This window comes from Borostomias antarcticus (genome assembly GCF_949987555.1).
Source record: "Borostomias antarcticus genome assembly, chromosome: 10".
Classification (NCBI taxonomy): Eukaryota; Metazoa; Chordata; class Actinopteri; order Stomiiformes; family Stomiidae; genus Borostomias; species Borostomias antarcticus.
Window position 1 is genome coordinate 18,926,304 of NC_140243.1, and position 25,571 is coordinate 18,951,874.

The window sequence follows — 25,571 nt, forward strand, 5'->3', positions numbered from 1 at the left end:
GTTCAATTTTTCATGTTTGCAACCACAGTGACCGGTCATCCTGGATTTTGCGCTAGAACAACGCTTGCATGAGCTTAGCATATGCAGACATTGGCAAATAAGAATAGACTATAGGTCCATGAAGCTAAACCTCGACGTGCAACCTGCTTTTACTAATATACTCATCAACAGCAGGCATTTTCACTCCTGTAAGCAACCAGTTAAGCTATGTTTTACGGAGGGTGGGCACGACACTGCTTGTACAGTATGCATCAGGCAATAACATTGGTATGAGTCAGCAATAAGAATGTGAAAGGCATAATATTGTAATTTACATGAGCACCAAAGAAAAGTCGTTTTCTTCCCATACACACTGTGGATCTATAGATCATTACTTTTGCTCAGGTCGAATGAATGGTAACTGCTGTGGATTGAATATTAGTGTTACAGAATTATTTTGGTTTGGACATGCATGCATCTCAATTGTTTGTTTTTGTTTAGTTTAAAAAAAAAATCTTAGCTTGAACTGCAAGTCACTGAAACACAGCGCAATAACTCTACACAGTTTTCCATGATATGCACGAAATTCCACAGAATTTCTTTTTCTAAACATAAGTCTTCCATGAACGTAGACTGTTTGGAGTCAGTAATCGTATTCTAGATTTACTAATGGCGCTGTAACTCTGGTCACTCATTGGTCGTGTTTTCTGCTGACTCTTGTCCGACCTAGCCCTTTACACTGGACCAGATTATAAATAGGCTGAAGAAGGGCCCTTTAGGAACAACAGAGGCTGAAACCTGAGTATCAGGACTGTTCTCCTCCTGGTAACAGTGGACATCCAGGCGTAAGATGAGACTGACTCTCGGCCAGGCCTACCCCCCGGTCTGATTTAGATCAGCCTAAGGAGGGACACTTATCTGGGACGTTAAAGTGGCCCTGAAGAGGTCACCGACTCAACCCCCACACCCAGCGGTGGCGGAAGAGAAGGAAGAGATTATTTGCCAGACCACACCCCAAGCCTTGAGAAAAGCAGGAAAGATACCTTCACAGACATCTGAGAAAGGGAGAGAGAGTCATCTCTTCAAGGCTTTTTGAAGTGGCCCCTTTCGGATATTTTGCACTTTTGGGATTGATCCCTGCAGAGGTTCTGACTGCGGTTGCACCTGGAATTTGAATTGCTGCTGAGACCTGCAGACCTCTGTCTTGTCTGTCTGTCTGTCTGTCTGTTTGTCTCTCATTGTCTGTTGTGTGTGTGTGCGTGCGCGCGTGTGTGTGTGTGGTTACGCATGTGTGTTGCCATCAGTGCGAGTCACCCCCCTCTCTCCTGTGGGATGACTGCGGTGAGGAGGATGCTGGTTCCCGTCGTGCTCCTGGCGTTACAAGGTGAGTGGTCGCTGGAAACATCACCATGGGGCAACAGTTCCACCTGGAACACCTTGGCTTGCATGTACCCCCTCCACTCTGGTCTTTGTCTAATGGTGCCCAAGCAGGTGCCTGAGACTTGAACCTGTGTCCCTCATTTGGTCAGAGTCAGACAAACGAGAGGGGAGTGGGACATTTTTGACTGAATAGAGATATGTGTTTACGTTATGTATTACAGACATGGGGCGTTTAAACTCACTTTCAGTGTATTGTGTGGCTTCCCTGTGAGCGCTGGTGTGTGTGTGTGTGTGCGTGCGCGCGTGTGTGTGTGCTGCAGCCCATGCAGATGTGCGGTTGTGTGTCTTTGACTGATTGCTCACTAAAAGCCTGAACCAGCTGTCCTTGTTTTCAGAGCAGAGTAATGGGATGAGGCTCGTGATGCTGGTGTTAAATGCAGGGCACAGCAACAGCAGACAGTGAGTGCAGAACAGCCCAGAGCGTAGATTAGTCACAACTCGCCCTTTAATGCGGACAGCATATCCACAACAATAAGTACAACACACTCACCAGATCCATACAGTATGTAAACATTCTCAATATGGAGCATATGTGGAAATTCCCTTGGGAATGACCTGCTGCTTGAAAATACTGAGGCCCTGGCTGGTTATGTGGAGCTGGTTATGTGGAGCTGGTTATGTGGAGCTGGTTATGTGGAGCTGGTTATGTGGATAGTGCTATTAATGTGTGCGGTGGAGTCATCCATCTCCTCCAATAGAAATCCATGACAGATGTTATGAATAGACTAAAACGGACTCTGTTTTGAAACCTACATGTGTTGAATGGGAACACAAACGGCCCCTTTGCCATGGTACTGTAGGAGGACGAAAAGTGTTTGCCCGACTTACAGTATTCGCATGTTTTCAGTCCAGCCAGATGTGCGTGTTTGCCAGGTAATAGCGGTGAATCTATACGTATGTACGTGTTGCTATTTCTGTTTATACGGCACTGAGCTGATGGGAATACAATTTGAAATTTGAAAAGAGCTAAACCCCCCCCCCCCCCCCCCCATCCCTGCCCCCTGTCTACAATAGCGCTGTCACTAGGACACGCACACTGTCACTCACACACACACACTGTACTGTATACACACATGCACACCACACACGGACACCACACACACACACACACACACACACACTGTGCTGTATACACACACGCACACCACACACGGATACCACACACACACACACTGTGCTGTATACACACACGCACACCACACACGGACACCACACACACATACTGTGCTGTATACACACACGCACACCACACACGGACACCACACACACACACACACACACACTGTCCTCCCTGGTACTGTAGCAGTGTAGATTAGTGTGTAGACTGTAAACTATGTAAGCATACAGTAAGTCCTGAGAGAGGGTTTGGAAGGGGATGCAGGGGGACGGGAGGAACAGAAAGAGTAGAGTAAAGAGAAAGAGAGAGAGAAGGAGAGAGAGAAGGAGAGAGAGAGAGAGAGAGAGAGAGAATGAGAGAGAGAAAGAGAGAGAAGGAGAGAGAGAGAGAGGAGGGGGGAGGCAGCAGGAGACAGCACCACTCATGCTTCACCCAACTAGTCCATCAGCCCCACTAAACCAGAGGAGTAGAACCTCCTGCTAAAAAAGGGCCCGTCACAGTCTTCCCTTCGAGGGGACGCTCCCCAAACCACCCTGGATCCGACCTGTGACCGGGCAGTACACCCCTGCTGTTCATGAGACCACCTACCTCCAGGCCCTGGGAAAACCCAATGGGAATCACGGACCCGCTAGACAGACAAACGGCTCGTCGGGCATAGCTAAGGGGCGAAACCTTGATTAGGGATCAACGTTGTTTCTTTCTTCACTTGCACATACCGGCTATAGTCACCGCGTTCGGCCTCTCAAGGTCGAGCCGAGACAGGTCGTTTGGAGCTATATTTGACTTCCTCTTACGGGGAGCAGGTGGTCAAGTCAAAGGCTTGTCCTGATTGATGTGCTTGGTGTGTGAGTGCTTGTATGTGAAGGTTCAGAGCACTAAGTGCTGCTTCTAATAACGACGCGCTCCTTGACTTACATGAGTTGAATATTTAAGATATCAGTCCGGTGCCAGAGCATAGACGAGCGTGTGCAGTTTCTGTAGTGATGTTGGCCTAATCAGCAGGTAATTCACTCGTCTGAAGGGCACACTAGGCACGTTTACATGGAGCCTAATAATCCAATTATAACAGGTTTAAAAGACCAAACCGATAAAAATGCTCCATATAAACACCTCAATCCGAATAAAAAGGCTCAAAACAATTGGTTGCAGAGGGGTAGTGTAAACCTTTTCATAAACCGATCAAGTCTCATATAAACGATGAAACGGATTACTCTTGGCTGCGTTCTTTCTGCGCATGCTGTCTGTCAAAGGGGACGTACGTCTGGTAAACTGCGTCCGAGCAGAACTGGACCTCAGCGGAGAATTTGTTTTTAATCCGAACCAGAACTGGACATTATTGGACGCCCAGGCGTAGCGAGCTACTGGCTCCGCGGTTATCGGGCTGGAGGGATATGGTGGTGCAAAGAAGGGCCGGTCACAGGACACACACAGAGCAACAGCGGAGAAAGGAATGACCCTGTGAATGATTTAAGAGAGGGAATGAGTGAGGAAAGGGTGGGGGAGGGAGGGAGAGAGAGGGAGGGAGGGAGGGAACCTGGAGAGAGAGAGGGAGAGGGGGGGGGGACCTGGAGAGAGAGGGAGGGAGGGAGAGAGGGAGGGGGGGAGGGAGGGAGGGAACCTGGAGAGAGAGAGGGAGGGAGGGAGGAAACCTGGAGAGAGAGAGGGAGAGAGGGAACCTGGAGAGAGAGAGAGAGAGAGAGGGAGGGAGAGAGAGAGGGAGGGAACCTGGAGAGAGAGAGAGCACTGAAACAGGAGAAGAGAAGGACACAGGACCTGGGAGAGATGTCGCTGGCCGGTGTCCCTTTAAAGCAACCTCATAGTTTAAATCCTGTAAGGACGTCTGTTTTGCAAAGATGCATTTAACATGAGCATCTAACATGAGAGTGTGTGTGTGTGTGTGTGTGTGTGTGTGTGTGTGTGTGTGTGTGTGTGTGTGTGTGTGTGTGTGTGTGAGAAGGATGAATGAGGCCCTCAGGATTCGAAAAGCAGATACGCAGATGCTGAGAGAACAGAGAGAAGAGAACGCTGTTCTCTCCATCGATGATCTGTGAGAACCCTGGGTTCCTGTCAGGGTTCCTGTCTGTGCCCACTGCCGTTGTTGTTGTGTTGTTGCTATTTTTTTTTAACTGCATCTCATCGTCAAAGTCAGAGATGATATGGTGTGGCATTTATTTACGATCAGAACATCTTACAGGAAAATAATCTAAAAGGGGCCCGAAGGTAGAATAGCTTTTGTTCTAGGTCCGTTTCCCCTGACTGAACAAGTGAGCTGTTTTAATTTGATACCCATTCTCCAGGCTTTCTCTCAGGTACAGTTTCATCTCGAGCACAGTCGTTTCACAAGGCCAGAGCCAAGCTGGCCTGAATATGACTCTGTCAAGAAGTGAGTTTATTGACAAAGCGTGGTTCGATAGTGTGTTTGCTCATATGGAAAGTCTCTGTCTTGGTTGGTGTCAAGGGTAATGTCATAGATGTTTTGCATTGCCTCAGGTTGTGTGTGTGTGTGTGTGTGTGCATCTCCACTGTACATATATGGATGTGTTTGTCCCTGTGGAAAGTTCCTTTCTTGGTTGTTGTCAAAGGATGCTGTGTGTGTATGAGCGGGGGCAACCGTACTGTGTTGTGTTGGATACCTACATGTGATCTTCTCTCCTCCTACTTCCTCTTCTCCTCTCTCTCTCTCTCTCTCTCTCTCCCTCTCTTTCTATCTCCCTCTCTCTCTCATTCACTCTGTATCCTCCTGTATCTCTCCTGGTTAAAAGCTCAATAAAACCACCTCTATTCCAGTGCGCCCCGACCTCCACAGCTGCTGTCACATGACTAAGCCCGTAATATATTATTATACAGGAACAGCCTCCCCAGGGAATGAGTTTGAAGTGAGCTTTGTGCTGTTTGGACTCATTCGCATTCAGCAAACTGACATCCCAGATTAATCCCCTCAGTGCCTCCTCCTAATCTGCAGTTTGTGGAATTTTCCTTGCGTAACCCAATCTCGGCTGCCCCCCCCCCAGATGACACATTGGATTTGGACGTGACGCGCTGTCGTCGGCGCGTCGTCGACAGGAATAATTGTTGAGTTAGCAACAGGTTACCGGGCGTGATGTCACGTCTGCCTATTCAGGTCTCTCCCTCCTCTCGCGTCCCTCTGAATGGTCAGCAGCATCCAGATCTCCACTCTAGGTGTTAGTCTCTCTCCTCTCCCCGTGTTAGTCTCTCTCCTCTCTCCGTGTTGGTCTCTCCCCTCTCCATGCCCTTCCGAATGCAACCTGCCCGCGCTGTCCGAGTGTTTCCAATGTCACTTTATCACCAGTGTCTCTCTTTCTCTATCTGGCTGGCTGTCGGTCTCTCTCTCTCTTTCATTTAATTTCAAACCTTTATTTATACTCGTAAAGCACTTAGGTTTCCCTCATTAACAGCGTTGACGAGTTCACACAAATACAAAAATAACGACAGAACAAATACAATAATAATAATAATAATATCCTGTCTGTCTGTTCTGTCCTCTTGTCTCTTTAGCTGGAGGACATCTCTGTCCTTGGTGTGATGTGTGGCAGGTTCATTTGTCTTCTGCTTTTGTGTTCTGTGACCCTGCCTTTCAACGAGCAGCCAATCATGTCTTAGTCGCCTTTATGCATCTCTGCATGGACGGTCTAGCTTGTTCATCTACTTGTCCCTGTTTGTTCTCTCTTATTCTGGTATCTCTCTCTCTCTCTCTCTCTCTCTCACGATGGAAGAGTAAGCATTCAGCTCTGTCTTCTTTTTTACAAATGGCTGTGTGACTGTACAGGGCTGTGTTAACTCTTTTCCTTCCTTCCTTCCCTTCCCTTCCTTCCCTTCCCTTCCTTCCATTATTCCTTCCTTCCTTCCTTTCTTTCTTTCTTTCTTTCTTTCTTTCTTTCTTTCTTTCTTTCTTTCTTTCTTTCTTTCTTTCTTTCTTTCTTTCTTTCTTTCTTTCTTTCTTTCTTTCTTTCTTCCCTTCCCTTCCCTTCCCTTCCCTTCCCTTCCCTTCCCTTCCATCCATCCTTCCCTTCCTTTCTTCCTTCCCTCCTTCTTTCCTTCCCTTTGTTCCTTCCTTCCTTCCCTCCTTCCTTCCCTCCCTCCCTCCCTCTTCTCCTCTCTTCCTTTTCAGTGTTGCAGCGTCTCTCTATGTCGGGGACTCAGTGGGGCAGTATTTCTATTCCAGAGAGTTCTTTAAATAAAAGAGCATTCTCGTTGTTGGAAAGAGGAGAGCAGTATTTCATTCAATGGATGATGAAACTGTCCCCTGCCCGCCCCCCATTTTGGGTTGAAAACAAAAGCATCCCCCAGGGGTCAAAGGTCAAAATAGCACAAGATCATTGGTTGAGAGCGATGCAGATGCCTCTGGGGAAACTGCAGGGGGCAGAGTGAGAAACACCTGGATTCGCAGGTGTGTTGCTCTTGGCCGATGCACAGTATGACTTGATGATGTCATATATAGAGCTGTGCATCTATATATGAATTGAACTCCGTCAACAGGACAGGCTGCAAGGAGAAATACTTTGCAAACACTTTATTTCCCCTCACTTTCTGGAATAAGCCCCGGGTGTAGCAGATGAAGTTGAAAAAAAGCATAATCTAAAATAAATAATTATAAAACAAATTGACCCCAATAAAGTAATGATAAAGAAATGATGAGTGGAAATAAAACTAAAATGCAAAAAGAGAAGCTATGGCCTGATAATAAAAAAAAGCATGTTATGATTGATGGAAGCACGCAAACAAAAAGTTCAGATGCATCTTCTGCCAATTGATAGTTGAAGTATTGGGAGACATTTTCCCTGCAAGTGTTAGTAAAACGCTAAAGCTTTTGGCATTAAAGTGTATCAAGCTTTTCCTCCAGCCATGGGTACATGAAAAAAAGATCATCACCCTTCACCACCCATGTTGGCTCTTGGCTCACATTTCAGTCTTGCTAATCTGAATTTAGGGACACGACGAACACAGTTATAATCACCACTTGTACGTTTCTCCTGTGAACTTTGCCCTCTAGTCACTCTGTGCCGCGCGGCGTGCGTGGAGGTGGACTCGGACACGGAGGCCGTGGCCAAACAGGGCTTCAAACTGGGCTGTATCTCCTGCAAGCAGAGGGGCGAGGTGCCCGCCACCGCCACCGTGGACTGGTACTTCAGGGCCCGCGGAGAGAATGAGTTCACCCACGTGAGTCCCAGAGAGGTGGTGGGGGGGTGGGGGGAGGATGAGGGAGGGAGGGAGGGAGGGAGGGAAAGAAGGAAGGAAGGGAAGGAAGGGAAGGAAGGAAGGAAGGAAGGGAAGGAAGGAAGGAAGGAAGGAAGGAAGGAAGGAAGGAAGGAAGGAAGGAAGGAAGGAAGGAAGGAAGGAAGGAAGGAAGGAAAGGAAAGGAAAGGAAAGGAAAGGAAAGGAAAGGAAAGGAAAGGAAAGGAAAGGAAAGGAAAGGAAGGGAGGGGAGGGGAGAGGTTTCCAGCTGAGCATTGGAGCATGAGTGTCGGTCTCCTGGTTTCTCTGGGGTTTCTCTTACAGACAGGTCTGATGCTAAGGCCTGGACTTTCACTTTGCCGTGGTGTCATGAAAAAAATCCTCTCTTAAATGAATTTGTCCTAGAAAAGCATTTTCTATAATGCTGGCCATAGCAAATGGAACAGGAGTAGTCTTGTCTCCTGTGAAACAAGAGTAATGCATTTATAATGAACGAGAGCACAACCATGTATTTTTCATGACTGGCTCTCTCCCTCAGCTGTCAACGTACACATTGAACACAATGTACAGTACTTACGCCCCAAGTGTACTTTCAAAGCCATCAGCTCATTAGGTCCGACAGTACAGGACTGTACAGGGGGAAAGGGGCCATTAGCCTTGTGTTGACGTCTGGATCCACTGATGTACCAGGAAGTACTGTGGTCAGTGCTTGACCAATCCAGGGTCAGCAAAGGTCAAAGGTGAAGGCTGCACTCCCAGTTATCTGCTTCGGTATAGAGTGGTGAGGTCTGATGTCATTTTGTAGGCTTAAACGTTAGCATCGCAGCCATTGGTTCTGAGTACAAAATCCCTATGGGAAAAAGGAATGGACTTCGCGGAAAAAAACAGAAAATAAGATGTGTTTAACAGAGACTCCCAGAATAGTATGTTAGAAGTATGTTTGTTCTAAAAGTTAAAACATGTCGGGTTTTGTGAATTTTTAAGCCTTGCTCGTGATAAACATTTTTGAAATTGGACTAGCCTACATAATCAAATGTCTTTCTGATGGCTGCTGTTTTTGATGACATTTGGTGAAATAATGAAGATGAAATTTGCATTTGATGCAGATAAATTTGTCCATGGAAAAAAAGAAAAAATCAGCAGATGATATCTTAGATACTACATTGAGCTAAGGCCATTTTGTGTTTATACAGTATGTGTAGTATTTATTCAGTTTGGGTAATCTCATGTCATCTCATGCTAGCTCACGTTATGAAAAACATGGCAGCCATTTGACTGCTGTAGTCCATTTTCAGTAATGGTTAGCATATCTCAACAACATCGACCTCAGAACCAACTAATAGCTTCAAAATTCCCAAAACTCATCTTCAATTATGTTTATTTTTTTTAGAACAAAATGTACTCTATTCTGAGAGTCTCTGTTTAACACATACCTTATTTTCTGCATGTTTGTGAATCCCATTCATTTTTCCCACAGCGATTTTTGACTCAGAATCTACAGTAGTGGCAGTGATGCTAATTAGCGTACAAAAGTATGACATCACCTCAGCACTCTATTGGAACATACAGTGCAGACTCTGTGAAATAAAACGGTCCCGAATGGAGATTCATGGGCTTGATATCCACCATATCCTTAATTTTCACAAGATACATTTTATGCTTTGTGTTGAACTACTAACCACACAACTACATAGAAGAACGCTGGGGGAATAAAGTCACCACCCTTTAAACTGCCCATAATGTAGCGAGTGGGCATTAGTGCCCCCTATTGGCCCATTCAGGGACTTCTACTCAGGGCAACCTCAGCTGAGTGAATCTTATGTGTAACAGGAACCCAGCGACAGGTCAGTGTCAGGTAGGAGATTTGACCCCTGCCATTCTCAGGTTGCGTTTTCAGATTAGACTCAAGAGGTCATAGGTTAGGGGACATACAGGCCAACAAAGAGAGATGAGGTCTACACAGGACAATTAGGACAAAATACCTTGTAGAATTTCAGGCTTATACTAATCAACCTGAATTTTATAATAAAAACGTTCCCAGTTAAAATAAACTCTACTACCGTATAAAAGTCAACTTTCTGAGGATGCACGGCTTGCTCCGAGCTTTTCCAACGCTTCTCTGTGGACAACATGATTAATTAATTCAAAGTAATGGAGAGTGTAATCTCCTACCATATCCATCTGTGGTGAAATCGCTCCATAATTAAATCATCCCACATCCCACTGAAGCCCTGTTCGTTCTCCCTAATGGCTGCTGCTGACAGGAACACAGTTCATGCTTTGGTCCATCATTCCAAACCACCACGAAAACTACCCCTCTATCTCTGTAAAACTGTTTAAACTAAATCTCTTTAAACGAGAGATCATATGGCCATGTGTTAGCACAAAATCATCTAATATTTGTTACTTAAATTATCTTACTCCTGTTCCTTTGGTCTACATTAAATAGTTAATAACTTTAAAAAAACAAACTTTATATAACCTAGAACGTCTCTCATTTCTCAGTGAAAACCAAAGAGGTTTCCTTTTGTGAAGTTAAAATGGAGGCCCTGGCCTACCCAACCCTGTGTCCTAGATCTACACCTACGAGGACCAGATGGGCGACATCACGGACGAGCGGTTCTACGAGCGTCTGGACTGGAACGGCAGCAAGAGAACCCAGGACCTGCAGGACGGTTCCATCTACATCCTCAACGTGACCTTCAACGACACGGGAACCTATCGCTGCTTCTTCAACCGCGTCCTCACCTTCCCCTTCTACGAGTTCCACACCAACACCTCCAAGCTCGTCCACCTCATCGTGGTGCCAAACCGTAAGTAGCCTACACTGGTAACAGGATAGAAACCTACTGAAAACAGGTTCCACACAGCCCTATGGTTCCAACCCTTTTAGCTCTACAAGGTGCTGAGAACCCCTGAAGGATTCTTTGTGACCTGAAAAGGGTTCTATTTATGGAGCCTTATTTCAGAGGGTTATTCTATTATTACTCCTTTTGTTTTGGGAGTGACATCCATACTCGTAAACACTTAAAGCACTCAAACACCCTGCTGTGTTTGTGTGTGTGTGAGGGGGGTGGGCGTTGACATGTCATGTCACATAAACAGCTCTTTCGGGACCAATGACGTTTTGTTGACACACACGCACGCGCACGCGCACACACACACACACACACACAGCTGTCGATTGGTGTTAAGCTGCGGCCGTGTCACACAGGCGCTGCCACCACCGCCATCACTCCCCTCCTCCCACTGCATGTCCTCAATTCCCCTGCATGTCCTCTGTCCCCCCTGCATGTCCTCAATTCCCCTGCATGTCCTCTGTCCCCCCTGCATGTCCTCAATTCCCCTGCATGTCCTCAATTCCCCTGCATGTCGTCTGTCCCCCCTGCATGTCCTCAATTCCCCTGCATGTCCTCAATTCCCCCGCATGTCCTCTGTCCCCCTGCATGTCCTCTGTCCCCCTGCACGTCCTCTATTCACCTGCATGTCCTCTGTCCCCCTGCATGTCCTCTGTCCCCCTGCACGTCCTCTATTCACCTGCATGTCCTCTGTCCCCCCCGTCAGCCAGCTGATCGCCAGACCACCCCCTTACGCAACGCTCGTGGTCACGGCTAGCAGAGCCCGAGACACCTGAACGCCAGCCAGGAGGGGTGGAGAGACCGCGGGGGAGAGAGCGCGAGCCAGGAGGGGTGGAGAGACCGCGGGGGAGAGAGCGCGAGCCAGGAGGGGTGGAGAGACCGCGGGGGAGAGAGCGCGAGCCAGGAGGGGTGGAGAGACCGCGGGGGAGAGAGCGCGAGCCAGGAGGGGTGGAGAGACCGCGGGGGAGAGAGCTTCATACTTGACAGACCGGGATACTTTGCTTTGTTATATGATTCACTTAAATATCATATGAGAGACTACAGGGATAGATAACACATAATGGCCAACCACGTAGGCAACTTCTCTGTAACTATGTATCTACTCTACTGATAGTCATGTCTCTCCTATGAAGTATCAAGCCCATGTTTATGTGCTCTGTAAATGTTCTTAGCCAATAGACAAACATTTTCCAGGAGCTTGCTCGATCGTCTCGTTGAGGTCATGGAAAAAAATGTACAGCTCACCTTTCTGGCCCCCGGGTGAAACTGTTTTTTGCTTCCCTCTGGAATATGTAGGGCTGGGCCCTATGTCCATCCCCCCCATTGCTCTCTGTAAAGCGCATTGTGTTGCCTCTGTGTATGAAATGCGCTATACGAATAAAGTTTGATTTGATACGGAGTGTGTTAGCTTTAATGGAGTTTTATTGTGTCTAATAGAAGGAGGCAAGTCACGGTTCCTGACAGGATGACTCACATGTAGGAGTTATTATAGAGGCCTCTTCAAAGGTCAATGCATTATACAGTGAAGACTGTAGGCTCAGTTTGCTGGGTTGTACTGTAACCCAAATGCTGTTCCACATGAGCCAACAAGGGTAACCTCTAGTGAAATTCTGAGCTCTTGTGGATGAATGAGAATGTGGCAGGGAATTAGCGGATGACTGTGACCTAATTAGGCCTTTATATGCCACAAATGAAACCCTCCCCCTCTCTCTAGGCACCAGGGGCATGGCATCCATCTTGTCGGAGGTGATGATGTACGTGTCCATCATTGGGCTGCAGTTCTGGCTGCTGGTGGAGATGGTTTACTGCTACAAGAAGATATCAGCAGCAGGGGAGGAGGCCTTGAGAGAGAGCGCGTGAGGAGAGACACGCACACACACACACTACATACACGCACGCACACACACGCACGCACGCACGCACGTGCATACTGTACATACATTAACACGCATGCATGCACACACTGTACATACACACACATGCACGCACGCACGCAGACACACACACACACACACACACACTGTACACACACACGCATGCGCGCACATGCACACACACACACACACACTGTACATACATACACACACACACACTGTACATACATACACACACACACACACACACACACACACACACACACCCATACTGTACATAAATACACACGCACACACTCCCGCCTTATCCACGCATGACAGTACCTTTCTTCTTGAGGATTTACATTTTCTCGCATGTCATTCCATATAATCTTCTCCTCTCAATGTAGCATTTTCTATTTCTCCACTGCAGTTTTCATACTGATTCTGATTCTGTTCACCGTTTCTACTCACCAGTCTTTATCCCAGCTGGGTTCTTTAACTTGCTTTTCCCTCCAAACTGTCCTCCTTTCTCTCTCTCTCTTTCTCTCGCTCTCTCTCCGTCTCTCTCTCTCTCTCCCTCAGGGCGGAGTACTTAGCTATATCTTCGGAGAGTAAAGATAATTGCACAGGTGTTCAGGAGGCAGAGTAGTATCCTGGTAGGTCTTCTTTCACTCAACACACAGCTTTCTGATTTCTGCTGCTCCTTCTGGCTTTTCTTTTCTCCTTCTTCTTCTCTTCCTAAAATGGAGCCGTGGATTCTGCCTATCGTCCAACTGGTTGTTTCTTTCTTTCAGGCGAGGAAGAAAGGCCTCGAGGGCCAGACTGCAGCCTTGATGCCACACTCAGCATCCATACCCATCATGGAGGGCAAGGTTCATCACTCAAGGAGAGAAAATAGGTCTCACAAATAATGTTAAATTTTCAAGGAGGACTATATTCCGTTTAGAGTTACACCTTGGGTATAGCTGTGATATTACAAGTGGGAAGGTTTTATATATAATTATGCAAGGAAATCCTCATGATGATCAGGGTGACTCATATAAACTAATATAGACAACACTGTACAACTTGCATGCTTAGAATCATAACAATAGGCCACATATTGCTGAGGGTCACTCATGTATTTGAAAAGTTTTTTTTGTTTCAAAGCAGAGGGCTCATAGCTATATTGAGTATTTAAGTTATATAATTTATTGAATATCTACCATGAAGCAATTTATACTATTTAAAAGTAGATATTCAAATGAAAAGTTAACCCCGAGAATATTATGCATTCAGGTTCCACACTGTAGTCATGATTGTACACGTCAGTAAATGCCTCTACGGCGTCAGTGCTAGTTCCATCGATAGACTCCACAACTGGTCCAGAATGCATCCGGACTCCTAACCCACACCGAATCCTGGCACCACATCCCCCCAGTCCTAGAAGACCTCCCTCCATTGGCTTCCTGTTTCCTGTCGGATAAACGACAAAATCCTGGTCCTCACCCACAATGCCCTTCATCAACAGCCCCCGCCCCATATCTGACAGACCTCCCTCAGATCTACCTCAGCCCCCCTCCTCTCCTAGGTCCAAAGGTCACGGCATGGGGGTCAGGGCCTTCTTCAGAGCTGCTCCCAAGCTCTGGAACTTCCTCCCCCAAGTCGTCAGGGACACAGAGTCCCTCCCTCTCAATATACCAGTCCCACCTCAAGACCTTTCTCTTCTCTGCTAGCCGTCCATCCATTCCTGTCTGTGACGTGTTGTGCTGTTTGTGCTACAATTGTCTGTTGTTCACCCCACCCTCCCCGTGTAAAGCTGTGTTCCAGAAAAGGGCTATTTAAATCCCACCTATTATTACTATTATTATTATTATTATAAATCGTATTTCTACCTACCGGTCAAAGCACAACTCGCCATGGAATACGACCAAAAGTCTTCCTCACTTTTCCTTGAGGATCACTATTTTAATCACAAAATTACACTTGCACTTTTCTGTAGTATTAGAACATCCATGCTCAAACGACCGAAACCGACCTCACTGGCTCTGCAGTATTGGCTATGAGCAAACTAAAACAGAGTACAAGTTGTGAACCAACGAACGATACAGTGGAGTGGACAGTGGAGTCCTGTAACTGTGGAATAATCTGCTTTCATATCTGAGGTTTCACCTAGACTGCCTGTAGAAGTGGAGAGAAGTTAGGCCACACTGCAGCGCTGTCTTTTTCAACGTTTGATGCAAAAGGAGGCCTCAGTACAAAATATCCTATTACTAATTCCAATACTGTTTAACAGCAGTCTCTCCAAGTGTCTACATTGGGGTTAAATCCCACAATTGTCTCGATATAAAAGGCCTTTTTGATACCTACCATTTCACAGCCATGGGCAACTACTACTAAATCTGTCCAGTGTGCCTCCAACGGGTGAGTCTGTGGAAAATAATGTCAATGATTTAAAAACTGAAGTTTCAGCATGACTAATGTGAAAAGCCTTTATATCTAGTGTTATCTTATTTGCGCATATCAATGTTTTGTGAGCCTCTACTAAATAAAGTGAAACGCTTTTTAAAAAATATTTATGCTTCAAGTCCACCAGATTCGAGCATACTGAATGCCAAGGATCTGGGTATGTTACATTTGATATACTGTACTGAATTTGTAAAGTGAATCCTCTACTGTAGGTTTTATTACTGCATGCAAACTTTTTGTCTGTGTCAAGATAGGGAATGTTATTATGGGATGCTTAAAATAATTAATTTGCTTCTCGCCAAACTTCGATTTAAATAAATAAATGTTCCTGCAAGATTATTCTATTTTTTACTGTGTGTGGACTTCTTGTATGCCAAAGCATGATACACATACACAATCTTGTATGAATGGATTTTCTTTGGTGTTTTCAATAAAAAACATTCTATTCTCGTTCCAGATCGACACATTTTAACCAGTAAGTGGTATCACTTTCAAAACAGAATTATATGAGGATATCATCCTTTGAGATGATACTCAACCACCCCAAAAACCAAAGCAAGCCTACGTGGCGGCCAGAGGGTGGCGCTCTCTCCTCCCTTTAGAACCACAGTGTACAGATGCCACTGTACTGACATGTGGATATGGTATTCAGTCACATGTTGTTTTGCTGTGAGGGTCCATCACTGGGGGTCACACTCACAACAGCAGGCTGGCTGCCCCCAAGAGCTGCGAAAGAAAGGTGAAGAAAAACACCAGAGATTCTGAGACTTTAAGGTTTGAATGGCGTGTCTGGCTTAGTGAGTTAGTGGCGAATTAAAGTATATCTCCTTTTTAAAGGCTCTTTTAAGGTACGCTCTGCCACTGCCTGGTCACAGGAGGCCACAGTGATGTCACACTTCCTTGGACTCTAACAACCCAGTGGTACACAGGAGCATCGGATAAGAGGTCATTCAGTATTTAGTATTCAGTAAGAGGTCATTTATATTTTCATTTCTAATTCTGATATCCAAGTCAGGTTACAAAAACATTTTTGTGAATGGGTGGAATGTGGAATTAATGACAAATTACCTTTTGGCCAATAGATAGCAGCTATAGCACAATGAACCTGTGTTGTCATAACTTGCTACCATAACTATTGGACAGTGATCCAACCAACCAATCAAAAGCTCTTCGTCTCCTTATGTGAAGAAGCTTAACACACCTGTGATGCAGACCATCTCTCTCACACACACACACGCACACACACACACACACACACAAAATGATCACATACAAAGAATTGTTGCATATCTTAGAACATTTCATTTCCACGGCATTGTGTACAATCAAATCTTTACAGTACATTCTCACCTCCGCCCCCACCCCCCCCCCCCCCCCCACACTCCTCCACCCAGACCTTAATAAATAGCTCATCCTTTCATCACTCACTAGAGACCCTGCACAGCAAGGCCCACACACGACCAGGGCAGGTATTCGGTGCACAGGAGAGAGAGAGAGAGAGAGAGAGAGAGAGAGAGAGAGACAGGGAGGGAGGAAGAGGGAGAGAGAGAGGGAAAGAGACGGAGGGAGAGAGAGAGAGAAGGAGGGAGAGAGACGGAGGGAGAGAGAGAGAGGGAGGGAGAGAGCACAATGAGGAAAGAGAACAGGAAAGAATGGCTGGGCTGGTGGAAAACAGAGAGATGGAAGAGTAGAATAGAGAAAGAGGAGGAGAGATGGAAGAGTAGGATAGAGAAAGAGGAGGAGCTGAGATTTCGATAGAGGGATACAACAGAAGGAGGGAATGGGCAGAAATCTGACAACCTTTCAACAAGGAGAGCAAAAGGAAAGAAAAGGAAAGACTACAAAATAAGAAAGATATAAAATGAAAAGGATTCAATAACACAATACTGCAAAAAATGTCCCTTTGTCTTCCTCCGGGCCAAAAGATTTCTGGTTGGTCCTTTTAAAGCCCAGCCCAGCTCACTAGATCACCTAGTACTATTTCATTATTGCATCTACGTTTTACCTGATCAAGACTACAGTAACCCTGAACAGTTCAAGTCCGATTCCAATAATACAACTCTGAGTGAGCAAATGTGAAACCAAAAGTAGTCTCCAAAAACAAAACAGACATATAATAATAATAATAATAATACAAAATGTAACATTTTATGATGTAACATTGAGAGGACCGTCTTCCGAACACACACACACACACACACACACACACACACACACACACACACACACACACACACACACACACACACACACACACACACACACACACACACACACACACACACACACACACACACACAACCCTCTGGCTAGACCCTCTATGAATCTTCTTTGCTTGTCTTTTCACACTTTAGTTATACTATGTAGTTAGCATTCAAAAAGTACGAGAATCACTTCTACAGTATATCATTATTGCTATGGCCACTATCATTCAGATGATAATCATTTAGTTCTCTCTTGGTCCGTGCCGAACAGTAACACCGAACACAAAACAGGAAATAAATGACTTCGATAGAGAGCAGGACAGGATGTTGTGAAAACAGAGTCTGGTAATAAATACTGCGACGGCCCGATTCAACACTTTGCTCTCTGACTGTCCGAATGATGCAGTCACACTCCAAAAGACACTGATATGATAAAAACTTATGGGGAGGGGAGTGTTGGGAGACTGGGGAGTGCTCTTGTATGGAATTCACGTGAAAAATAGTCTTGTTTTGAGATTGTGGTCCCCCCCACCCCGCCCGTCCACCACTCCCCCCCCCCGCCCGTCCACCACTCCCCTCCCCAGAGGAAAGAGGGTGTTTGTCAGGGATCAGCTTTAAGATGGGAACGGTTCCCCACTGGAGGGAGGGAGGGAGGGAGCGTGAGAGAGAGAGAGACGGGTGATAAAAGAGGAGGATTACTGAAAGGCTCTGGTTCCTGATAGCATTCTCCTCTCTCTTCGTCTGGGGGGGGGGGGGGGGGTTGACCCCCCTGAAGAGACCCCTCAACACACACACACACACCCACCCCCAACCTCAGCACCAGGCTTCGGCTGGAGGCCAGGGGGTCTACTGTTCCAGGACTAGGACACCCCCTGCCTTTCGGGTAACACAGAGCTCCCCTCCTCATCCCTGAAACGCAGTCCGCTGAGAGGGAAAAACATCCATTTGAAAGGCGGTCCTTCCGATCCCACGCACCGTGACTGTGAAAGATCAGCGTTTTAAAATGAAGTCAGCTTCAAGTGGAGTCAGGCGGTTCGGAAATGCGGCTGGCCCATTTTGAAATGTCCTGGGGACTCTCGGCGGGGGGGCTGGCTTGTAGATGGCAGCTTGGTTGGCTGAGGGGAGCAGATGGCCCAAACTAGCCCTCCGGTAGCCCACGGTTTACAGTACATAAGGTCGGCTCAGTATGTTATTACTGCAGTCCTAGAGGTTGTGTCTGTTTGTGTTATTACACCTTAATAACCTGTGTTATTACAGTCTCTCAGACCCAAACCCAGGGAGGTTGGGAGTGTGGCGTAGCTCCCAGCAGGTGACTCCCCCATTTCCTGTTTTGGTTGGAGGAAGTGGGAAAGAGGGGCGGGGCCAGGGGAGGGAGTCAGTGTCTCTGATTGGCCCAGACTGAACCTCACCCCTCACGCCACCCCGCCCCTGGTCCACCCCCCCTCGTAGTCTATTTCTGTCCCCGGATGGGGCTCCTTCAGGGGGGCAGGTGAAGGTTGCTGGGGGGGGGGAGTCAGTGCTCAGTGAGAGAGTCTGTGGGTGGGTTCGAGGGGGGGTCTCGCTGGACCTCGGGAGTGGCGATACCTTGGTGGAGCTTTTCCAACGACTGCTTCATCTGAGGAAGAGGGTGGACAGAGGGGGGGGGGGCTTAGATTCATGACACCTGAATGATGTAGTCTAGTACTCTGAAGTACTCACATTTAACAGCACGGTGTGTGTCTGAGCAGTTGCTCAAACCACATCGACATACACATGCAAAAGCGCACGCGCGCGCACACACACACGCGCGCACACACACACACCTGGTCCAGCAAGGTGACTGAGGACTGGAGGATGTGCTGCCACTTGCTGAGCTGGGCCTGGTGGAACTGCCTCTGCAGCTGCAGAACCTGGGCCCACTCTCCCGCAGACTGGGGCAGAGGGCTGGGGGGGCGGGGTGGGGGCAGGGGGCATTCATCAGGTTCACAACACTCACTTAGACTCTGATTACATCCTTAGTCATTCAATCAAAGGAGAGGTGAGCAATTCCACTAGTTACACAGTTTGAGAAGCGCCTCAGTGACACAATAATTGGCTAAATAGACCTAAAGTCTGACCTTACAACAGCGATGGTATGGACAACATGGATGCCTTCGTAACAGTGTGTTAACTAGAGTACCCTAGTCACCTGTCATTGAGGGAGTAGGAGTGCCAGGTCTCCAGTGTGTGAGCTGCCCTCTCCAGAGCGTACAGCTTGTAGAACAACAGCATGTTCAGAGCCACCAACACCACCAAACTGATGGAGGGAGACGGAGAGAGAGAGAGAGAGAGAGAGAGAGAGAGAAACAAGAGAAAGAGAACTGATTAATATTCGCTCGTGAAAAGCAGGTAAGATGGGGGAAACACAGGCTGGGTGAAAAAAACAAAATAAGGGAAAAAAACATGTCAAGAAATGATGCCAACTGAGGAATGAAGTGGAGGTTGAAACTATTTCAACAACTGACTTTTAATGACAAAAACTACACTTTAAATGACTAAATGGAATTCACGACAGTTTAAATGACTAAATGGAATTCACAACAATTTTCCATCCGAGCTAGACACTGGGATGGCCTCTTCTGTTCTACTATACCTGATACAGATCCTGTGCATACGAAGAAGTTCAGGGAAGAAGGAGAGAGAGAGAGAGAGAGAGAGAGAGAGAGAGAGAGAGAGGCAGTGGGAGGAGGTTAATAAGCAGAGGAGACCACGCCACAGCCAGAGAATCCAGCAGCTCAGATGTGGATCCAAGCAGAGAGCATGTTCAGAAAAGACAACATTGAGGCTACAATACATTCACACGGTCACACAATATAGCATATCTACTGTAGTGGCTAGGAGAACCTACAGGCCTCGGTCACACAGACACCCAGTAGGCTAAAAAAGGCACGTTTTTGGGGTTAGGATCATCGTCAACTCTGCTTGATTTGAATATGGTTTGAGAACAACATCGGCAGGTTGATTTTAGTTTTATATTAAAAAGACATGAGCTCTAGATGACCTTAAAACCAAAAATAGAAAGACACTTTTCTTAAAGGGATTAAGCCAGTCATTGTATTCCCTGAACAGCCTTGCTCAAAGTATTAATTTCTCTATCGATCTGACACACAGACACGCATGCGCGCGCGCACACACACACACACACACACACACACACACACACTCACCCACTCACACTCACACTCACACTCACACTCACACTCACACTCATGATGATCTTAAAACCAGAAATAGAAAGACATTTTTCTTAAAGGGATTAAGCCAGTGATTGTATTCCCTGAACAGCCTTGCTCAAAGTATTCCTTTCTCTATCCATCTCACACACACATACACACACTCAGAACTCACATGAAGCTGACTATGAGCAGTATGGTGGAGACGCTGCTGGTGCCTCCTCCCCCGCGCGACCGGTCCCCTAGTTTCAGATACTGGCCCCCTGCAGAGACACGACCAGGACAATCACATTACTGAGACCAGGGAGCACCATGCAGTTCCACGTCACACCACTAGGTGCCAGAGTGTTACACCACCAGTCCCCTCCCCTCTTTAGACTTCTACAGGTGCATCTCAGAACATTATAATATTCATTCAATCAGTATTCAGTTCATTATTTTCCGTAATTTAATTGAAAAAGTGAAACTATTTTATAGTTTAATTAGACATTTTTCAAGGCTGATTGTCACCATGCCACACTCCACGTTGATGCAGTAATTTGTGCAAAAGGAGCCCCCACCAAGAATTGAGTGTATAAATGCCCCCCAGCTACTCACCAGCCTCTCTCCTGTCCCTCTCCTCTCCCAGCCCCCGCTCCCCTCGTTCTCCTCCTCCCAGGCTTGCCCCCTCCCTCTCTCGCTCGCCCCCGCGCCGGGAGCAGGTGCGTTTGCGGCGCCTCAGGGCGGGGGGCGTCTGAGCGGGGTCCGCCCCTGCAGCCTCCCCCGAGGTCACCACCGACACCTCCGTCTGGAGCAGCGTCTCCAGTTTGCACACCTCGCTCTCTGGGGGGGGAGGAGGAGGAGACCGGTGAGAACGCCACGCGCGCTGGCGGTCACACGGCTTGCACGCTTCCCGATGACTCGTGACCTCGTCGGTCATTGTGACACAGATATGAGTTTGACTGCAGGTCGGATTCCAGCAACACTTTGGACTGTACAGCGCATACATGTTGAGAATATAACCAGTTGTATATAAGCCAGTTTCCCTAGGCTGGCTGGCTGGCTGACTGACTGACCCATGTGTCTGTAGTACTCCTTGCTGTGTGACTTTCTGACTGACTGGCTGACTGACTGACTGGCTGACTGGCTGACTGGCTGACTGACTGGCTGACTGGCTGACTGACTGACTGACTGACTGACTGGCTGACTGGCTGACTGGCTGACTGACTGGCTGACTGGCTGACTGGCTGACTGACTGACTGACTGACTGGCTGACTGGCTGACTGGCTGACTGGCTGACTGGCTGACTGGCTGACTGGCTGACTGGTTGACTGGCTGGCTGGCTGGCTGACTGACCCATGTATCTGTAGTACTCTTTGTATCTTGCTGCTCTCGCACCTTGACTTCAGCACTAAATTACGCTCTTAGTCACTTGGTTAGAAAGTGTATGCGCTTGTGAGTTCTGGCGAGCAGTGGTGCATTACATTACAGTCATCTAGCAGACGCTTTAGTTACAATGACTACCTACGTTAAATGCAATTATTGTAAGTCACTTTGGATAAAAGCTGCTAGCGTCTGCTAAATGATTAATGTAATGTAGTACTCCTTGCTGTGACTGTCTGACTGACTGACTGACCCATGTGTCTGTAGTACTCCTCTCTGTGTGACTGACTGTCTGACTGACTGACTGACCCATGTGTCTGTAGTACTCCTCTCTGTGTGACTGACTGACTGACTGACCCATGTGTCTGTAGTACTCCTCTCTGACTGACTGACCCATGTGTCTGTAGTACTCCTCTCTGTGTGACTGACTGACTGACCCATGTGTCTGTAGTACTCCTCTCTGACTGACTGACCCATGTGTCTGTAGTACTCCTCTCTGTGTGACTGGCTGACTGACTGGCTGACTGACCGGCTGACTGACCCATGTGTCTGTAGTACTCCTCTCTGACTGACTGACCCATGTGTCTGTAGTACTCCTCTCTGTGTGACTGACTGACTGACTGACTGACCCATGTGTCTGTAGTACTCCTCTCTGACTGACTGACCCATGCGTCTGTAGTACTCCTCTCTGTGTGACTGACTGACTGACTGACTGGCTGACTGACCGGCTGACTGACCCATGTGTCTGTAGTACTCCTCTCTGACTGACTGACTGACTGACTGGCTGACTGACCGACTGACTGACCCATGTGTCTGTAGTACTCCTCTCTGTGTGACTGACTGACTGGCCGACTGACTGACCCATGTGTCTGTAGTACTCCTCGATGCCGCTCCACGTGTTCTTCTCGATCAGGGCCTTGACCAGACTCCACGGCTGCTTCCTGTAGCAGATGTCTGACGACACCCTGGAAGAGAGGAACACAAGCTGTCTCAGGATCTACTTCCTGTATGTTAATAACACAAGCTCTCTCAGGATCTACTTCCTGTATGTTAATAACCACTGGGAGAAATCTACTTCCTGTATGTTAATAACCACTGGGAGAAATCTACTTCCTGTATGTTAATAACCACTGGGAGAAATCTACTTCCTGTATGTTAATAACCACTGGGAGAAATCTACTTCCTGTATGTTAATAGCCACTAGGAGAAACTGACGAAGTCAGCAGGCGAACATGCCGTCACTTACAGTATGGTCTGGGCGTATTTTCAAAACATGACTTTTTCTGAAATCTTTGACAGTCTAACAATGATGTTGGATAAAGACCCAAGTGTTCCCCTGATGCTGCGGGAGAAAAACTGGTCAAATTGGAGCAAAGTTTATGATAATACTCATATTACTGTGCTTTAAAGTCCAGCTGAAACGGACGTTTGATATCATCTAACTTCCGTAGTTTGACGTATTTCCGACTGAAACATTCTATAGGCGCGGGACATAACGTTTAGAGGAATTTGATTGGAACATTGACAAGTGGGCGGGTTATAACACTTTTAGACAGATTCGATAGACGGACAGCGTTGATTGACAGGTGATGTCGTGAGATTATTGATTGACCTTGCTCTTGCATTGCTGGCGTAAGTACTCGGGAAATTTTGTTCTACAGGATGAAAAAAATCATAGGATTTGATATTTGATGTAAGATTACAACGAAAAGGACATTTTGAAAAATATTTGCATATATTGTTAAATAGGTACATGTGGTACTATAGGTACTATGACCAAGGATGTGATCCAAAATCGGAAAAAATACAATTTTGATTTCATTGTGTCTTTAATATTATCACAGATTTCCAACCTTGATTAGAAGCACTTTCTCTTCTGTTCTGAGTACTACAGTGTTTCTTTGCTCCGACCTCTGACCAACTGTGTGTGTGTGTGTGTGTGTGTGTGTGTGTGTGTGTGTGTGTGTGTGTGTGTGTGTGTGTGTGTGAGAGAGAGAGTGTGTGTACCTGTGTGTGTGTGCGTGCGCGCATGTGAATGTGCGTGTGTGTGTGTGCCTGCGTGTGTTCTGAGTGTGTGCGTGCGTGTGTGTGCATGTCTGTGTGCGTGTGTGCGCTACCTGAGCCGGCTCTTGTGCTTGTTGACGGAGGTGAGGCAGTATCTGTGGATGGTGTAGAAGTAGTCCTGATAGGGGATGCCTGAGGTGATGACCTCAGAGTCCACCACGTAGCACTCCCCACGGGCGCTGCTCTTATACAGCGTCTGGAACACAGCATGGGTGTGATTGGATCCACAAGATCCAACGGGAGAGAGCTTCCCGGGGAAGAGACCATCTCTCCCTCTCATCACAATTAAACAGAGCTCTCGCATTAAAAACGCCCAGTTAACATCCGATAAGAACTCAATTCAAGTAGAATCCCAGTCGATATTTTCTTCACCAGGCCGAGCTGATGGAGAGGCTCCGGTATGAAGACACCACTAGAGCCTAGTGGTCTAACTCACCTGGGTCTCCTCTAGGGCCTAGTGGTCTAACTCACCTGGGTCTCCTCTAGGGCCTAGTGGTCTAACTCACCTGGGTCTCCTCTAGGGCCTAGTGGTCTAACTCACCTGGGTCTCCTCTAGGGCCTAGTGGTCTAACTCACCTGGGTCTCTGTTAGGGCCTAGTGGTCTAACTCACCTGGGTCTCCTCTAGGGCCTAGAGGTCTAACTCACCTGGGTCTCCTCTAGGGCCTAGTGGTCTAACTCACCTGGGTCTCCTCTAGGGCCTAGTGGTCTAACTCACCTGGGTCTCCTCTAGGGCCTAGAGGTCTAACTCACCTGGGTCTCCTCTAGGGCCTAGTGGTCTAACTCACCACCTGGGTCTCTGTTAGGGCCTAGTGGTCTAACTCACCTGGGTCTCCTCTAGGGCCTAGTGGTCTAACTCACCTGGGTCTCCTCTAGGGCCTAGAGGTCTAACTCACCTGGGTCTCCTCTAGGGCCTAGTGGTCTAACTCACCTGGGTCTCTGTTAGGGCCTAGTGGTCTAACTCACCTGGGTCTCCTCTAGGGCCTAGTGGTCTAACTCACCTGGGTCTCCTCTAGGGCCTAGAGGTCTAACTCACCTGGGTCTCCTCTAGGGCCTAGTGGTCTAACTCACCTGGGTCTCTGTTAGGGCCTAGTGGTCTAACTCACCTGGGTCTCCTCTAGGGCCTAGTGGTCTAACTCACCTGGGTCTCTGTTAGGGCCTAGTGGTCTAACTCACCTGGGTCTCCTCTAGGGCCTAGTGGTCTAACTCACCTGGGTCTCTGTTAGGGCCTACAGTAGTGGTCTAACTCACCTGGGTCTCCTCTAGGGCCTAGTGGTCTAACTCACCTGGGTCTCCTCTAGGGCCTAGTGGTCTAACTCACCTGGGTCTCCTCTAGGGCCTAGTGGTCTAACTCACCTGGGTCTCCTCTAGGGCCTAGTGGTCTAACTCACCTGGGTCTCCTCTAGGGCCTAGTGGTCTAACTCACCTGGGTCTCTGTTAGGGCCTACAGTAGTGGTCTAACTCACCTGGGTCTCTGTTAGGGCCTACAGTAGTGGTCTAACTCACCTGGGTCTCCACCACAGGGGCGGTCTTGGGTCCCAGGGGGTTGTTGATGGCGATGGTGTAGCTAAGCACCCGGCTGGTGTTCCCAGAGCTGCTGTCCTGCTGCCACTCACCAACAGACAGGTCTGAGAGAGAGAGAGAGAGAGAGAGAGGGAGGGAGGAAGAGAGAGAGAGAGACGGGGGAGAGAGAGAGAGACAGAGAGGGAGAGAGAGAGAGAGAGAGACGGGGAAGGAGAAAGAGAGAGACAGAGTAGGGGGGGGACAGGGAGAGAGACGGGGGAGAAGGAGAGAGAGAGACAGAGGAGGGGGGGAGAGAGACAGGGAGAGAGACAGAAGGGGGGGAGAGAAAGAGAGAGAG

At 47.6% G+C, this 25,571-nt stretch overlaps 2 protein-coding genes across 2 annotated transcripts in view; one reads left to right on the forward strand and one right to left on the reverse strand.

Annotated features, from left to right (window-relative positions):
• Positions 1 to 1,311: 1,311 nt before the first annotated feature.
• Positions 1,312 to 13,092, forward strand: scn1ba (sodium channel, voltage-gated, type I, beta a; the record flags this gene model as incomplete). Its single annotated transcript, XM_084444563.1, has 5 exons — positions 1,312 to 1,363; positions 7,548 to 7,714; positions 10,305 to 10,542; positions 12,302 to 12,443; positions 13,026 to 13,092. 5 exons carry the CDS (start codon positions 1,312 to 1,314, stop codon positions 13,090 to 13,092), a joined length of 666 nt encoding a protein of 221 aa, XP_084300689.1.
• Positions 13,093 to 18,562: 5,470 nt separating this feature from the next.
• gramd1a (GRAM domain containing 1A) overlaps positions 18,563 to 25,571 on the reverse strand; it is a gene marked incomplete at its 5' end in the record, with an annotated part of 26,367 nt that continues 19,358 nt past the window's right edge. The window contains 9 exons of the mRNA XM_084444564.1: positions 18,563 to 18,710; positions 18,898 to 19,018; positions 19,263 to 19,370; positions 19,707 to 19,718; positions 20,462 to 20,549; positions 20,884 to 21,108; positions 22,510 to 22,613; positions 23,766 to 23,908; positions 25,217 to 25,338. Coding sequence (XP_084300690.1) covers positions 18,609 to 18,710; positions 18,898 to 19,018; positions 19,263 to 19,370; positions 19,707 to 19,718; positions 20,462 to 20,549; positions 20,884 to 21,108; positions 22,510 to 22,613; positions 23,766 to 23,908; positions 25,217 to 25,338 — 1,025 coding nt within the window. The 3' untranslated portion in view covers positions 18,563 to 18,608. The remainder of the gene's footprint in view (positions 18,711 to 18,897; positions 19,019 to 19,262; positions 19,371 to 19,706; positions 19,719 to 20,461; positions 20,550 to 20,883; positions 21,109 to 22,509; positions 22,614 to 23,765; positions 23,909 to 25,216; positions 25,339 to 25,571) is intronic.